This window comes from Streptopelia decaocto (assembly GCF_964273445.1).
Source record: "Streptopelia decaocto genome assembly, chromosome: 6".
Classification (NCBI taxonomy): domain Eukaryota; kingdom Metazoa; phylum Chordata; class Aves; order Columbiformes; family Columbidae; genus Streptopelia; species Streptopelia decaocto.
Window position 1 is genome coordinate 41,099,300 of NC_138660.1, and position 16,953 is coordinate 41,116,252.

The 16,953-nt window shown below is 35.0% G+C and overlaps 1 protein-coding gene across 4 annotated transcripts in view; it reads left to right on the forward strand.

Annotated features, from left to right (window-relative positions):
- HIBCH (3-hydroxyisobutyryl-CoA hydrolase) overlaps nucleotides 1–16,953 on the forward strand; it is a 44,824-nt gene that overhangs the window by 15,585 nt on the left and 12,286 nt on the right. For 2 of the 4 annotated variants that reach the window (XM_082056896.1, XM_082056898.1), the window contains exons 7-10: nucleotides 10,049–10,127; nucleotides 14,365–14,510; nucleotides 14,915–15,001; nucleotides 16,564–16,625. In XM_082056896.1, the coding sequence (XP_081913022.1) occupies nucleotides 10,049–10,127; nucleotides 14,365–14,510; nucleotides 14,915–15,001; nucleotides 16,564–16,625 (374 nt within the window). The remainder of the gene's footprint in view (nucleotides 1–10,048; nucleotides 10,128–14,364; nucleotides 14,511–14,914; nucleotides 15,002–16,563; nucleotides 16,626–16,953) is intronic. The other 2 variants (XM_082056897.1, XM_082056899.1) reach the window with 1 other exon arrangement.

Consider the following 16,953-nt stretch of genomic DNA (forward strand, 5'->3'; position numbering starts at 1 on the left):
CCAACAGATGGGGCCGTGGAGCTTGTTTCTGCACTTCCTTGTCTATACGCTCATGTATGTTCATCAAAAATTGATATTCAATGTAAATGTATCTTTTGTACTTACTCGGAGCAGTAAGTGCAAATGACAAGTATGTTCGATGAAGCAAAGATGACTGCATTTTACTAAAAAATCGTGAAACAAGTTATAAATACCACATTTACTGCTAAAGGGTGTATACCATTGAAGGGAACACAGCTCGGACTCATGCTGCTAAAAACTACTATTCAGATTATTTCAGTTGAGTTCTATCCAGAGATTTTTATTTCTTTGAAATGAAATACCTAAACAGTGGACAAGAAATGCAGAGTATTTAAAACATTTTTGTTTGGTTTAATATTATTGTCTGTAAATGACATCCTAACTTTGGGCTTCTTGGTTGTAGAAAAGCCCACATCATTCCTGAGTTCTTTGGAGTTGAATAGAAGCGTGCTTTGTAATTGCAGTCTAAATCTATGGTGATAAATAGGGCTTTGCACAGAATACACTACTGCGTCAGATACTTTCTCTAACATACTAAAAGGATTAATAAAAATGTATTTTAAAACTGTTTCACAGTCAAATAAAGTACACTAGAAAGATTTGAGTAGTGGCTTTCAGTTGATTTGGCTGAGAATTCAAGGTGAATATTTGACAGAAAAAGAAATGCTGGGCATAGACTTTGGAAGTTAATGAATGGGGTTCAGGTCACTGGACTGACTTTACTTAAGCAAAGTTAAATAAAAATAAATAAAGCAAATTTAAAACTTTAGTGACATATTGCCAAATAAGAAGTACATCATTTTTAGGAGCAAAGGCCATTGCTTTTAGTGTAGGGAGGAATCTATGACAGTGTATACAAACTACCCTCCTCCTTAGTATCATCTTCTAGAGCATGCATGATTTAGAAACTTCCTGAGTTAGGATTTATTTCAGAACCACGGTGTTAATAACCATCAGTAATCCTGCTGACCTCTCCATTCATCTGGTATTTTTTGACAATAAGTAGGCTTGGTCTTCAGAAAGGCCTGTGGCAATTGGTTTCACAGTTGAATTTCGTGCTTTCTGAAAAGCAATGTGCTGCTGTTTCAGGCCTATTGTCCAATACTATTGAATGTTTACATGTTTAATTATTAATAAGGCTAAAATAGGCCTCAAAATATTTTTTTACTGATGAGTAAAGACTTGCTCAAACATAGGAATTCTTGGCTTTGGACAATTATATACAGGATTTAATCCTTTATTGTGACCTCTTACACAGCATATTTGTTAACTTTATTTTAGCAAGCTACAGATTCATAAAGGTTATACCATTATGTTATACTTCTTGCTTTAACAATTAATGCTTTGAGTTTTAGGATAACACCTTCCTGTGGGGCAAGTAGATTTTAATTATGTGATAACATGCAACGTTTTCAGTACAGAAATAGAGTTTGATAGAGTTGACAGCTCTCTTAAATAGTTTGCAAAGCCCTTTGAGAATCTTATTTTCTAATCATGTTTAGGGAGAGTAAGAGGAAGTTGAAAGTTTATTGTATCTTGCAATTTAAGGAGAGAAAGGTCACCCAACGTTATTTCCATCCCCAACTCTGTTAGATTTTAGGGCCCACTTTGTGAGTTCTTTTTTTAAAGAACTGTTTGAGTCTGTGTTAGTCACTCAGGTAGTGTCAAATATGTTAAGTTTTAGATTATATGGAAGTATAGAGTTGAGAGAAGCCTCAGGATTATTCATTTGCACTTGAAGAAGGGTTAAATATAGCAAGGTAATTGCTTAGCAGTTTTTCAGAACTCTACAACAGCAGGAATTAGTTATTCTTTCAGATTATGATTCCCCAGTGTCTAATTTAAGTCTCTAGTATGTGTAATCAATATATTCTTGTCTTAGCCACAGCTCTCTAAGAACATTTTGAGATAGTTGCATTCCTTGCTCCTAGCCATCTCTCTTTAATGGGGATAAGGATAGTTATTCAGCCTTAACTATAGATTAAGTCTCTTGGTCTTCCTGCAGTCCTCTGGAATCTCTCCATTTGAGTGCTTTACAGTTCATTACTAGAGACCAGACAGTATTTCAGCTCGAGAAATCGTCAGCACCAAGTAGAACAGAATAATTATCCTCCATATATCACAGAGATAATCTGTCACAAATAGCCCATTTAAATGTCAGCTTCTCAAAGCATCAGGTGCTAGGAGACCATCAGTTCTAGATTTTAAGAGAGTTTACTGAGACTAGAAATTAAATTTCTAGTGAATACTTTCCAACAGCTAAATTAATATGATGTTTTCTGATGATGAACAATATTGCTAGAGTTTGCTACAGGTTCCATGGGTATTCTACCAATGTAGTTACAGATGTCTAAACTTATACTTTAGCAGTTCTTGGTCAGCAGTTCTTATTACACTAAGATTTCTTATCAAGTAAATTGGTAGTGATGTCATAAGCAGCTTGTATGTTTTATGTTTTAGTCAATAGAATTCCAGCACACACAGGAGCTGGAGTTGAGCAATAGCTGTTCTTATCCTGTTCCATTTTTATCCAAATTGTGTGGAATGTTCCATTCCCTGCCAACATATATGTAAAATTTCTGGCATACATCTGCAAGTAACACTTTTTCCCTTGTTTCTTCCAAAACATGTTTAAAAAAGTCAACATCAATGTTGAATTTAAATTACGTATTTGTAAATTGGAATTATTTGTTGTTTATTTTTCTTTTTTTATTGCAGTGTAAGATAAAGCACACCTTTCTTACTACTGCAGATAAAAAACATAAATAAAATTCTTTATTCCCAGGCTTCACGAGTTACCCTCTGAGTTACAACTGGGTGCACTGCTGCGGTAGGTGGGAGGAGGGAAGGGAAGGAACGTCTCAAAGATTCCACAGTCCACAGCCCAGTACCAAACCCAGTTCCCAGTGATGTAAAAGTAGGAGAGAAGGGTCTGCGCTGGATCTCTGTGCCATTTGTGGGTACAGACATCTCCACAGAGCCTGTCCTTCTGAGCAAGTTACCTGGTGTTGCTGTCTTTTCTTGCACACTAGTGAAACAAAATCATTGTGAACATAATACGTGATGTTTGCCTGTTCTTTTCCATAAAAAGTATTTATATAGAAGTTGTGAGCCTCTATCTAAAACCAAAGTTAAGATCTCGTAAACCATGAATACTGACATTTCAATATGTTTAGCTGAAGTGACAGAAGACTGAAAGAGGAAGGTGGGAAGTGTAAAGACAACCGACTGCTTTACTGCATCATGACCTCACTTGAACTGTGAGCTGTTAATAGAGAATCTGCCGAAAAAGCATCCAGACAAATACGATAGGCCGCAATAGCTGCAGATGCTATGTAAACATTTAACTTTAAGTTAGGTGTCTTCTGATATTCCTGAGGCAAATAAAAACACAATGGGGTGCAGGGGAAGCTCCCCATTTTCCTCCACATTGTAATATGTTTTTCCATCTGTTTTTTTTAATTTATTTGCTCTTAGGACGTATTCTTAGAAGTTGTGTGCATATAGCTCTTACACAGAGGTGTAAATAGCAGCATTTGAGATGAGCATTCAAAAGCTAGGAGACATTAGAATTAACTGTATGTGTAAAATCTCACATTTTTTGCCCACTTGTGATACAATTTTTAATTAGAGGAATGTGCATCCATCTTTGGTTTTGTGTTAATGTATGCTCTAAAATCTGCCCCGAAGTTAAATGGTCATATTAAACCTGGAAAAGCTGCTTTCTGATTCTCTCCCTCTCTCTGGAAACTCATGCGTGTGCACCACAGAAGAGCTTGTGGCATTTTTTGTTGCCAGTGTTTCAAAGCTGAAGGCAGCTTTTACTGTAATGCAGAACACAGATTTTGCAGTAAGTCATCTGTCATACAAATCTTTGTGAGATTGACTTGGTGTACCACTTAGCTTTTGTAATATAGGATGTTGAAAACAATGCTGAGGCAATATGAAGAAAGGATGCGCTCTTTGCTGATATTACAGTATTACTTACCATCTGGTCTGCCTGTGATCCAAGGGATAAATGTTGCACTTCATTTTGTAGCTAATTGAACTATAATATCAGCAGCTCTTGACATCACCAAAAAATAACCACTGAATGTGTAACAATTTGCATGTGATGTTATTCCCCAAAGAGCTTGTCATAAAGCACTGCCTTGAAAACAAGTATTTTAAATGATGGGTCAGTACTGGTGCAGTAAGTAAAACTCCTCTCCCAGCTCTACAAGGACTGCATTATTCAGCATACGTTATGAAAAGGAATTAATTCCACTATTTTACACCCAAAGGGAAAAGCAAGCTTCCTGAATGTGCACGGTACAGATGTTGGTATTATGCAATTGTACTGCACTTAATATTTTAGAATTACAGAATAAGTGTTTGCATTCCTGTGCAATGTAATAGCATACAGATCACACCACAGAGCAAAAAAATCACTTGTCTACTCCGAGACTGAAGTTGAAGTTTTAAGCTGCACTTTCTAGGGTATTATTTTTTTCTGACACCTGTGTATGTTTAAAGGAGGTTTTATTTGTGGCTTCATGGAAAGGACTTTCTTAGCCCTACATCGCTGACTGTCATTGCAGTGATCATTTAATACCAGACTCTTTCTTGCTAAAAGCCGCACTACTTTTCTCTAACTCTAGGCATTCATGTAGATGCCTAGTCTCGTATTGAGAGTTCTCTAATTATTTCCCTCTCCTTCCCTTTATTACAGATCAAGGGAAATAGGTTCTGAAGAGAATTATCTTTGCCTGCTTCTCCATCCTTTCATATTTCCGCTAATTTTTCTCCTTTCCAGAAGAATTCAAATACTTATTTTCTCCTGGATTCAGTTTTAATCTTATACCTTCTAAGCACTTTTTCTTGAGAAATAGCACATCATTACAAAATGCCCTCAGTTACTCCTGTCATCCCAAATAACTGTGCCCCTGTTTAAATAAAGTTCTGTTGCATGTGCCTGTCTTTAACAATAAGAAGTGTTTCCTCAATTTTAAGGTAAAACCAGAACTTAGTTACGCATTGGTGCAAGTTGATGAAACGGGTTCACTCCTGTTCTCCCTGCAGACATTAAGATGTGGTGAGTTGGACATATGGATTTCTTGCAGTAGCTGAATTATTAGGTGATATAGAGGGACAAAGGGACAGAACTTGTCTTCCAGAATTTTAGAAACAATTTAAAAAGTGTTTACTATTGTTTTCTGAACATGCGCGGCCAGTTACGTATAGGGGGACACTAGGGAACAACATTGGGAAATAAAGAATGCTTTCAAATTTAACACTAGAAAAAGTGTCACTTGTTAGTAATTGATTACTTTTGCTATAGACTCTGACATGAAAGAGCTTTTAAAAATTCAAACTAAATTCTGTTGATAAGGGACGCTCATTGTTAACAGCATTGGTGCATGGAACGGCTGATGTTTGGTTGGTTTTTTTTTTTACAGGTTTCACTGTAAGAAGAACCTAAGTGATTACTATTAATATGGTTGGATCAAATTTGTTTACATAATTAGGGGTCAGGAGAACAGGACTGAAACATCAGATATTATTACAGAGAATCTGTCTCCAGTGAGCTAGTTGTGCTTCTGTGAGAATCTCTGATGCATAATCAGTACGTGGAAATTAATATTTTACATTTAAATCCTATTACATTAATATTTGTGTTTTAAAATACCACACTAAATGATTGAAAAGTTAAAAAAACTCCACTGTTTTAAATGATATTTTTAAAATACTTTAATAAGAGTTGATTTATCTTTCATCAACCAAATGAAGTGATATTCTCAGTCCAGATTGATCTGTTATACTGCATTGCTCTGGTTCACTAAGTCATCTTGTCTGTTAGTATCTACAGATAAAAACAGATTATACTCTCTGGAGTGATCCATAACATTAGCGATGAACAAAGATTAATTTTGATTCAGTTTAAGATTTTCTATGTCTGGCTGCAGGGGATAATGCTCTTACATCAGTGATTTTGGATCTAACATCACTATAAGCTCCTGCTGCTTCCTGAATCAATTCCACTCACTGACTTTGCTAACTGATGCTTTTCAAAATGTTTTTGCTGCACCTTGGCAATTTTTATAAACCTGTAGTCAGGTATATTTGCCATTTGTTGTGTTACACTTTGTTTGTTGATTGTGACGATTCTTCTGTGGTTCTAGCCCTACCAACAACTGTATTCTTATGCAATTAAAAATGAGTGTGATCATGGCATGTTAACTGGTGCAACAGGACTTTAACTGCAGATGGTATTAATATTGGTGTTATCACAAAATTGTTTGCTTGAACAGCTAAGAATTCTTTATCAGCTTAGTGAAGATGATAAAAGCAACAATCCTGAAAGCTTTTTCTGTTTGTATTTCTTTTTTTTCTGTTGTTTATGCTTTCCTAGGCAGTGATTACAGTCTGAGTTAGGTTATTTAGTAAATAGACTAAATATAATTTATGGTTTTGCTGTGACACAGGTCTGTTTTTCTGTATGTGAACAGATGTTTATACATGTCATTCAGGAAGGGCATATTTATTTTGTGCTGCATGTTGTGGTGTCCCTCAATTTCTTAATAAGTTCCCTAGATGCGATAAGTTCTCCAATTTACTAATATGGGTCATTCTCAATTTAAGATACTGTAAAACAGCCTTCCAGCTACAGTTTAATTTTCTGTTTCTATTTCTCCATCTATCAGTAATTTGCACCTTGGTTTTCATTTGAGAAATACTTCTAATAAGGTTCTGTATTCATCATGATAAAAAAATGGAAATCAATGATAAATTTTCTATACACAATCACATAATGACTTTTGAAATATGGCATTGAGTAGGAAATTGTGTATCTGAAGTAAAATTCAGATACTCTACTGGCTGTTCCAGAAGCTTGTTGAGGAATTCAGACAGAACTGCCTATAATATCATGTGCCTTACTGAGGTGAGCTGAGCCTAATAGTTGAGCTGTAACACACTGGTTTTAGGATTAATATCTTAATATCCATGCAGTAATAAATGTAATGTGTAACCAAAGACCTGCATAGCTAATTGATCTCCAGTAATACATTGTCAGACCACCATTTCTGCTCTTATCTATGTGTTTGGTTAATTCATATGTAAACCCTACAAGAAGATTGTTTAAATTAATTGCTTGGTAATTTCTTAACTTTTAGTCTTATTCTTTAAGTATCCTTTATGAAATTCAAACATTCAGCTGTCAACGGGGAAAAAAAGTTCCATGCCATTAATTAAGATAAACTATCTGCATTAAAAAACAGGCTTGATTTACCATAGGAATCTATTATCTTGGAAAAGTCTGAAGGAAGATATTAGCTTTAGTATATATTTTAACTCTAGTTGTGTAAGATTTCAGTTAAATTTGATTTTTAAAAAGCCAGAAATGAAGGAGGAATGCATTTAGACTTCCTTTACTTGGGATATTATTATATTAAACTAAGAAGCATCTGTCCTCTGTATTAGATGGAGAAGGTTAAACACATACAGTGAGTGTGTTAAAATAACTATTTGGGAAGTTGCAAATAAACATTAGAAAGCACATGATCACTAGTTTAATAAATTACTGGGGTTTGTACTGTCAAAGCACTAACTCATTTTTCTCTCCTTATTTTATCTTTATGTTGGATTATTTAGAAATGATCTTCAAAGAAATAAGGACATATTTGCATTATTTTCTTTATAATGAATTGAAAGAAAATAGAGTTTTAGTCTTTTAAATATACATATAAAATTAAGCTCTTATCTATAATACAAAGCTTGAAGGCTATCTAAAAAACAAATCCAATTATGGCTTTAGTGCCTGAAAAAGTGAAATCTGATTTAATTACTTCTTTCAAGAGAAAATTTCCTCTTTCAACTCTTTATTTTTAAAACTCTACAGTTATTTTTATCACTGTAAAAAGAACAAGCCTGGAAGAGAAGCTCTCTTCATGGATTTCACACTCTAGTCTTTGTTACTTAGTACTCAAGCTGAAAACTTGAGTCCTTATATAAACTTCCGATTGTCTCGAAAATAAGCCGGAAAAAAAGCTTTATGATAGATACTATTTACATTAGATGTGGGATTAGGAAAAAAGTAATTTCAGCATTAGAAAGAGCAAAAAGGGCATGATTTTTAAGTTTCATTATCTTCATAGAAAGGTTGTCATTATTGCTGAACATGCATAAAAACAACACCAGGCTTTACCAGATACAGTGAAAATGCGCTGTTACGATGTTTTTTAAAAAGTTGGAAGTGATAACGTCACATTTGCATTTCATTGAAGACTTCTAGAGCTGGTTTTGGCTTAGTCTCTGGATATAAAATCGTATCAATTACCTTAAGTGTCCATTTCTCAGGAAATTAGTCTGGAATCGTAAAGACATAATACATCTCTATTAAAACCTGAGACTGGCAGATATTTATTTTACAGAAAAAAACTTGAAGATATTTTCCAGTTTAGTCAAGTGTCACCCTAATGGAATAAGCAGTGACAATTAATTTCTTGCTGGGCAGAATTTGAGGAGAGGCCAGGGAAAAATGCATGAGAATGGTGTGAGGAAATGGATGTAACTTGTATTAAATTGAGATAACTTTTTAAAATTTTAATGTAAACCCCACCCAAAGATCTCTGTAGATAAGCAAAATGACAAGAAGCTCTACTATGTTCTACTCCCTCCTTAAAATCTTATCAGATCTGTAGCGCTGGTCTGAGCCCGTATCACCCGATTAATCCCACTGTTCTTGATGTAAAGTATGAATTACTGTGAACACTTTTGTGAACACCAGTAGCCTTACTTAGATAAAGTGCCACTTTTCTAGTATCTAAACAATTAGAAATGTTACTTAAAAATCTTATTATATTGTCATTAGACACTGACTTCTTTTGGCCAATGTTATTTAAGAGACCTTAGGTTAGTATAAAAATTGGATGGATAGAAGAACTAAGCAAAGGTAAATTTAACAGCAAGGAAAGGAAATAATCTGAAACAGTGGAAAGGAAAAGAGAGAAAACATCTGTATGAAAAAAAAATTCTTGGTAGAGGGTTTTGTCTCAAGTAAGATCTAACACACATTCTTATTGACGTGTATCATGTAGATAAGTTTTGAGAAGTGAGACTTCTTCATGTGTATGTTGTGGTTGTATCCAGTAATCCAAATATTCTTGGATTATTTTGAATATTACTACTAAATAATAGTAACTTTGTTGGATAAAGATTTTTCTTGAAATTTGTCAGTTTGCCTCTTGAACTGTATCTAAATTAAATTATTTTGTGTGAACTGAAATTGTATTTTTCATTTGGCCTTGCTGCTGCTTACTGCCTAAATCTGAAAAGATGTGATGGCCAATACCAGGAGTTCTTCTGCTCCTGAAGGGAAGTGTCAAATCAGGAGGGAGTGCTAGAGAATACTGGATACTTAGAAATGTGAATTCTAGTTCTGACTTGGAGAACGAAAGTCCTCAGGTTAAATAAGTGAGTTTCTGACCACATACTTTGAATTTTAATTGATAACGCTGAACTGAAAGCTTTTCCTGCTTAAATTACTTCTCTATTGATATAGTAGGTAAATATAATATTATAAGAACAGTTCGTTTTTTATGTATTAGAATTACAACTTTGTGCAATTCGTGTATATTCCAAAAGTATTGGTGGGCTTTTTTCTTTGTGGTGGTTTGGAGTAAGTGCAAAAATTATAGAGGGGGTAACATTAGCAAAAGTATGACAATTCCCGTAATAGTCTAACGGAGAAAATGGGATCACTCGTTTATATTGTTGCTGTCTCTCGTGGGTGTTTGAAGTCTATCTCTGCATGACTCATCAATCTTTCAAAGCAAATAATGTTATTTCAGCCAAATCATAAAGGTAATACAATGCTTTATTAGTGTTTGAACCGTAAAAGGCCTTTTAATATTTTGTTGAGATGTGCATGGTAAATCTAATATTATTTCATTGCAGAGCAAAGCAAGAGTTGATTACATAGGATTATGGTTATGATTATTTTTACTGGTTATTTTATAACTGTCTTTTGTTTGTGCTCCATGCATAGGGAGTTGGTGTTTCAGTCCATGGGCGTTTCCGAGTTGCTACAGAAAAGACAGTTTTCGCAATGCCAGAAACAGCAATAGGTAAGTATTTAAAACAGATTATCACACGTTAATGTGTTTATAGTTTCAGTGTTTGTGTAATTGGGATAAAATGACTTTGACTGAAAGCAGTAATTAAAGAATTTTAAAAAAGGAATCAGAGATGACCATATTTTCTATTAAATTAATAGAAACTTCTCTGTATTCTGGGAGGTTGAACACTGAGGTTCTTAACCTGGGTTTACTGTCTAGACTGACACAAATACCAGCAGGATACAATTCTTTCAAAACAGAAGTGAATCTGAGGAACTAGGTCTTTGCTACAGATGTAGGCAGGTAAAGTGTGAAGATCCTAGTGCAAGGATGTCACCCAGCTTTACATTTGGAGGGCAGTATAAGTCAAACTAGCCATACCACAAGCTGATCTGCAATGTTAATGAGACAGATGTTGAAAATCCAGCTTTTCTTGTAGATTATTAATGCAGACCCATTACAATTGCATACAGATTGGGTGCAGGTGAGATCACAGTGTTGTCACTTTTTTTTTTTTTTTTAAAAATAGCAACATGTATCTGGTGTTTCTTAATGTTTGATCCTCCAGCTTCTTTGTCAGCTCTAAGATGTACAAAATAAAATATTGTGTCTCAGAGCTCTATGAAGATGGTGGTATGGCTCAAGAGAAGTCAGTCAGATTAAAGTGAACCCTCCTGTGAAATCATTTGTGTTTCCCTTCAAGCCAATCCTGGCACCAACCGGGTACCTCCATTGAGCCTATTATGGTCTGGCGTATATACTCCATTAATGCTTTCATCATTGAATAATTAGTTGTAAGGACTAGTGACCATTATTTTCTTAAAAGAATTTCTGAACAATTACACAATATTAAAAGAAAGAAATAAGGTAAAAAACCCCCAACAAATAAGTTTGGGATTAGAAAAACAAAAACTATTGTGGCTCTCCAAATGCTTTTTTCCTGCTGAAGGAATTTGCTAAACTCGTGAAGTTCATAATCAGTTGTTGTACAAGAAAACCATTTGAAGGAAACTTTTTTTAACAGTGAGGTTCTTTAGCATATGAAATTACTCTAACACTAACGTTATCTTTCTTGCTTGCTTCTTCAAAGGTAGTTTTAGATTAATAAAGATTATGTGTTGACAAGGACTGACTTTTAAAAAAAATAGACTGTGAAGACATGGAAAGGAAAAGCTTAAAAGTTGCTTAGTAAATAAAGTAATTAAAACCTTTTTAGGATCAATTAGATGTAAACCCACTGTAATCTGTTTGGATTTAGGGGCTTAGCTGTTTCGATCTGTGGTGTATGTTTAAAATGTCTAGCTGTCTAGATGTTTATTAATTGATTTTTTTCATATGTTCAGTTATTTCAGTAGGCATTACACCTTTCCTGTGAAATGAAAACAAAGCATTCATTCAGCTGCTACATTTTCACACAATTATTCTGCATTCATACGCCACCATAAATAAAAGGATATAGATAGATACACCACTTTGCAAATAGAAATAAAAGTTCCAGATTGTAGGAGTTTGAACTCGACAAAGATAAGATAAAGCACTGGAAAGTAGTTTAGGTGGAACAAAAGGTGAAAGTACGTTGTAAGAAGTGGGCTCTAAGGTGATGTTCTAAAAACAGTGGACACTTTCTTGTATATCCTTCCAAGTTTTTAGCTTTCTGTAAGTCATTTAGTAATAAATCTCTAACCACCTCTGCAAGTTAAGGTAGGAATGTAGAAGCAGCACCTTTACCTTATGTTTGGAAACTGCGGGGAGTTTCACTATGGTTATTACAGTGAAGCACGTTGCGTCTGTCTCAGAGCGCAGACTGCAAGGCAGCGTTACAGGCACAGGTTTTAGCCTGCTCAGCCCAGCAGACAGTCAGTTCTCCTCTTATTTAAGTAGGAATATGAGAAATAACTGGTAAACACTATCAAAAGGAAAAAAAAAACCAACACAAAAAACAAGTATTATGGAATATGGTAAGAGAAACCTAGTAGCAAGCAGAAACATATGGGAAGCATTATTGAGAGAATTAAGAGAAATACGTAGAACAAGGAAAAGAGGAGTAAAATTGTAAGAGAAGACAACAGGGACCTTGGAAAGGATACAGTAGAAGCTATAGTGGACTGCACTTATGCAACCAAGTGAGTTTAAAGTGGATTACTTACACCTTCACTAATCCTGTGTGTAATTTCCCTAATAAATTAAAGAAACCTTAATTCAGTTTCGTTTTATTCACCTCTAAAGCAACTTAAGCTAATCAACTTCCCAGTTTAGTTAGAACTAATTTCCCTGTGTATGGCCGCATGGAAGGGCCCTGTAGAACCCGACAGGTAAGTGGCTTTTCCTCTGGGAACGTGGAGCATGGGGAGGATGGTACTTCAGCGTTGGTATTGTAGTTACAGCAGAGAGAAAGGTTGTTGGCTGCTGCAGTCCTGGGGGATGGGGAGAATAACATAATTGCCTTTTTGCTTTGGAGGGCATTTGTTTCATTTTGAAGTGAAGGATTTTTATTGCAGTAGTGGGATATTCAAGGGGAAACAGATGAATAGCAGCATAAAACTAAATTACAATCTTGGCAGCGACAAGATTGGCTCAAACTGAGGTTTGCAGAGTAGACTATTCAGAAAGTGAGTACAGATGAAAAAGAAGATCAGTGATGAACTGAGGTTAATACAGGTCAGGGCTTTTAAAGGGTGCGAACGAGACGTTCAGTGTTTTGGGAGAAGAGCTGTATGTCTCAGGAATAAATCAGTTAATGGCAACATGCACATCAGTGGGAATGGGAATAGAATACTACAACTGGTAGGAAGTGGCTACTAAACCCAACTTTGTGATGTATTAGAGGCTGCAGAACTAAGGGAGGACCAAGAGGAAACCAGAAGAGAAGCTGAGATGGGTGAGAACATAAGGCAGCATTGAAATTTAAAGATTATCGAGAAGAGAAAAACACTGAAGAGAAGGTGTCTGGAAAAAACCTCCCCTCGATTCTATCCAAGGGGGAGGGATGTTCAGGCACCACTAATTTCCCACATCTTAAAATACTTGCAATAAAGTCTTTATACAATACATACTCTTTTGTGACTGAAAGGAACTACTTGTGAGTGAAAAATCATCACCTTCTGTCAGAACCTCATTTAAACTCCTTATGTACATCTTAATCTTTCCAGCTACTATCTCTGCTTTTGGAAATGTTTTCTGAGTTTCTTATTGCTCATTTGTATCCCTTGTCATTTATTTTAATGTTTCATTTATTCTCTCAAAGTGAAAAAAAAAAAAAAAAAATCACACCTTTAATTTTTTCAAAAGGCTTCCAGTTTCATGAATGCACCATGGGTGATTATTTCGAAGTATAAGCAGGATACTGCTTTCCATTTAGATTTCTGAGCCTGATAAAGCTAGATTTAGTTTTCTTAAGTATGTTAAAAGTTACAAAAAGTGTTTGAATTTATTGTGTAGGTGATTAGTGTATATAACGGAATAATGTAGATATTGACAAAGTTATTTTAAATATTTAAAGTGTGATAAAAGTAGGTATATTTTGCATTTACAACTGTTAAACGTCTTTTAAATTTTATTCACAGCTTTGAATTTTTAAAAATCACCCTACTCTCTAGATTTTAAAAAAATATAAATGTAAGACAGTCACTGAATGGGAAAGTTATATAATTTTTTTAAATTGCAGGTTAGTCCTAGTCCCATCAAAGAGCTGGGTATTAGGTCAGCATGTTGTGCCTCCACCTTGAGGAAGACCCTGGCAATATTGTTGATCTGTTAAGAATTTCTCAGCCCCAAAATTTGTTCAAACTTCGATGTGCAAGAGGCACTTCATCATTGTTTGATATTTTTATAGTAATAACAAATTTCAGAGACAAAGCAGCAGCCACTTTGAGGTGGCACAGATTATTTCACAGTTCTTTGTGTCACCTCTGTTTTTTCTGAGAGCACATTTGATTCTTCAGGCTTCTAAAAATGTCTCAAGTTGCTGGCAGATAGAACGGACACTGTTGTCTGGTAGATATTTGTAAATTATGTGCCAGTGGAAAGGAGTCAGTTTGGAAGGTGTTCCAGAGTTTTCTTTTAGGAAGGCTTTTGATGAAAGAGAAATGTCAAACTAAGTCAAGGAGCAAGTCTCTCCTTGGGCAAGAGAGCCGTACCTACATCAGGGAGATACAGGCCAGACAAGAAAAAATAACTGCTAAGTTACATCCGTGATTAGGACAAGTTCTTCTCCCTTCATGTTTTGGTTTTGTTTTGTGTATTACAGGCCTTTTTCCTGATGTAGGTGGAGGATATTTCTTGCCAAGGCTATCAGGAAAGATGGGCTATTTCCTGGCACTAACAGGTTTTCGGCTGAAAGGAAGAGATGTACTAAAAGCTGGCATCGCCACGCATTTTGTAGACTCTGAAAAGGTAAGCACTAACCAGGGCTAGCAAGGCCACAGCCTGCGCTGTAACAACAAGTTTGAGTTGTGTAGCATGCCAGTATACTTCTGTCAGCATGCAGAGGCACAATTACATTACATTAATAAACTGGCCATGCACTGTGAACAGGTTTTTTTTTAACACCCCATGAATATGTTCTTTATCAGTCTGTTGCTCATCACTGCAGACATCACTAAGTCCAGATGGTTCAACACTGGAAAGTGAACTCTGGCTCCTTGTGTTGTTTACTTAATACCTCTTTAAGATCTGTGCAAAAATTGTGGGGTGGTGTTTATATACATATATACTATCTATTACTATTACCAGAGTAGTAATAATCCAATAAGTACATTTTGTTTTACTTATTTTTAATTAAATCTTATTTGTAATAGCTACCTGCCTTAGAGAAGGACCTGATAGCACTGAAATCTCCTTCAACAGAAAATATTGCAGACTTACTGAACTCTTACCATGTGAAGGTAATCCGATCAGTTGCTGAAATCAAGCAGAACTGTTAAACTTACGTAAATACAAATGTTTTTTTAATCCATGCTATTGATCATTTGTTTTATGGTTAAAAACTAACGGGTGTCCAAACTCTTAGCACTCTCTAAAATTCTAATTTGTAGCGCTCATTCTGTAGCGGTCAAAATTAAAATTTAAATGCTTGATGCATTTGATGTAAATTTTAGCATTATTTTGATGCACATCATCTGCAGTTCCAATTTGAAACCTGAATTTAAAGGCTTGAGTTTTTACTTTAATTTCTGAAATATATGTTTGTAACCTTGAGATAATTGAAAGACGGAATAAGCACAGCAGTTATCCATAGGATAAGTACTAGCACATACATTGTAGGGAAAGCACCTGAGGTCTTACAGCAGTATTTTAAGGAGGAGAAAGCTGCTGCTTTCCCAGCAGACAAACCCATAGATCTCTGTTGTGATTCTGGACGTGAATGTAACTCTGTCAAGAAAACGTGATCAGTGTTTGTATTAGCCGCATGTAAAAACGGGCATGAAAACAAAAACATTTTGGCTTTACAATTGCTTCATTCAGTGGTTATTTTAGCTGTTTTGATGTGCACTGTAATCTTATTTCAAAAGAAAGGAAACTTCTGAAGTCAAGTCAGGATTCAATGTATTCAGTCAATCTATTACTCCCCAGTTGTTTGGCTTTAAAATGAGCAGTGTCTACTCTTGTTATTTCTGGTTTGGAATGACTTAGTTTTTATATAAAGATTAATTAGAAAAATAAATGGGATGAGCTAATTTACATAGTAGTACTGATTATTTTGACAAACTGGAAAGCTATGAAATAGGAGTGATGAAATGTTGCAGTGTAGTACTTTACAAGGTGACACTGGGTGGAAAAGGAAGCCGTGTATTTTTAGATACCAGAACTGAAATGACAGGGAACCTTTCTCAGCCTCAGCTGCTGTTACTGAAACATCTGCTTATGTCCTAAACCCTTGAATGCCAGAAGATATGAAACATCTGACAGCCTTTCCACATAAGGACAACAGATCTTCTGCGCTCTTTAGCTGTCTAAATAAAATTTTGTAAAATGACAGAGAAAAGATAAAGAAGAAAAATGCCTTTTTTTTGATAGCTTTTTAAAAAAAATCCCTACATACATGCCTGTATATTTTTTTAGGAAATAAAACTGTTGTTTTTGTGGTTTTTTTTTTAAACATCCTCAAGTTTTTGAGTAGATTTATCTACACTGGCTTTCTTAGTGTATATTACAGAAATGTATTGACAGAATAATAATGATTACTTGTGTACAAGATAACCGCCCACTCAAATATGCATAAATATTAGCTCAGAGCAAGCACTGCATTATGAGGCGACATCTTTAACATTTACAGGATAAAGGGACACGTTCATTTATACACATTGCAAAATAGTAATTCATTAAAAGTCTCAATGTCTTATGAATAATAAATGTTAATATATGATATTTCTGTAACACAAGTAATTGAAATTTTTCAGTACTGATAAGCTTTCAGTCTAAAATAACCAAGTATTTGCTTTTTAAGCAGAGCAAAGTTGATCAGGAAAAGGAGTTTGTACTTGATGAACATATGGAGAAGATTAACAGGTATTCAGCAATCTTTCTTATTTTCTTTTCTTTTAGATAGAGAATATGCAGTTAAATCCAGTAACAGTACCAATGTTCCACAGATAAGGTGACAGAAATTACATTCAAGTTAACAATTTAAACTTTTTCGTCTTTAGGGAGCTTTATCTGAAGCTCATTAAATATTTCACTCATCAGTATACTAAGTATTGAACATATTTACATGATTCATACACCATTATATTAAACAACTACCATTTGGCACATTAAAATGAAAATTTTCTATAGAAAGTAGATGGGGACTTGTGGGACTAATCGTTCAGTTGGACATGAAATGTTACGTAGTGTG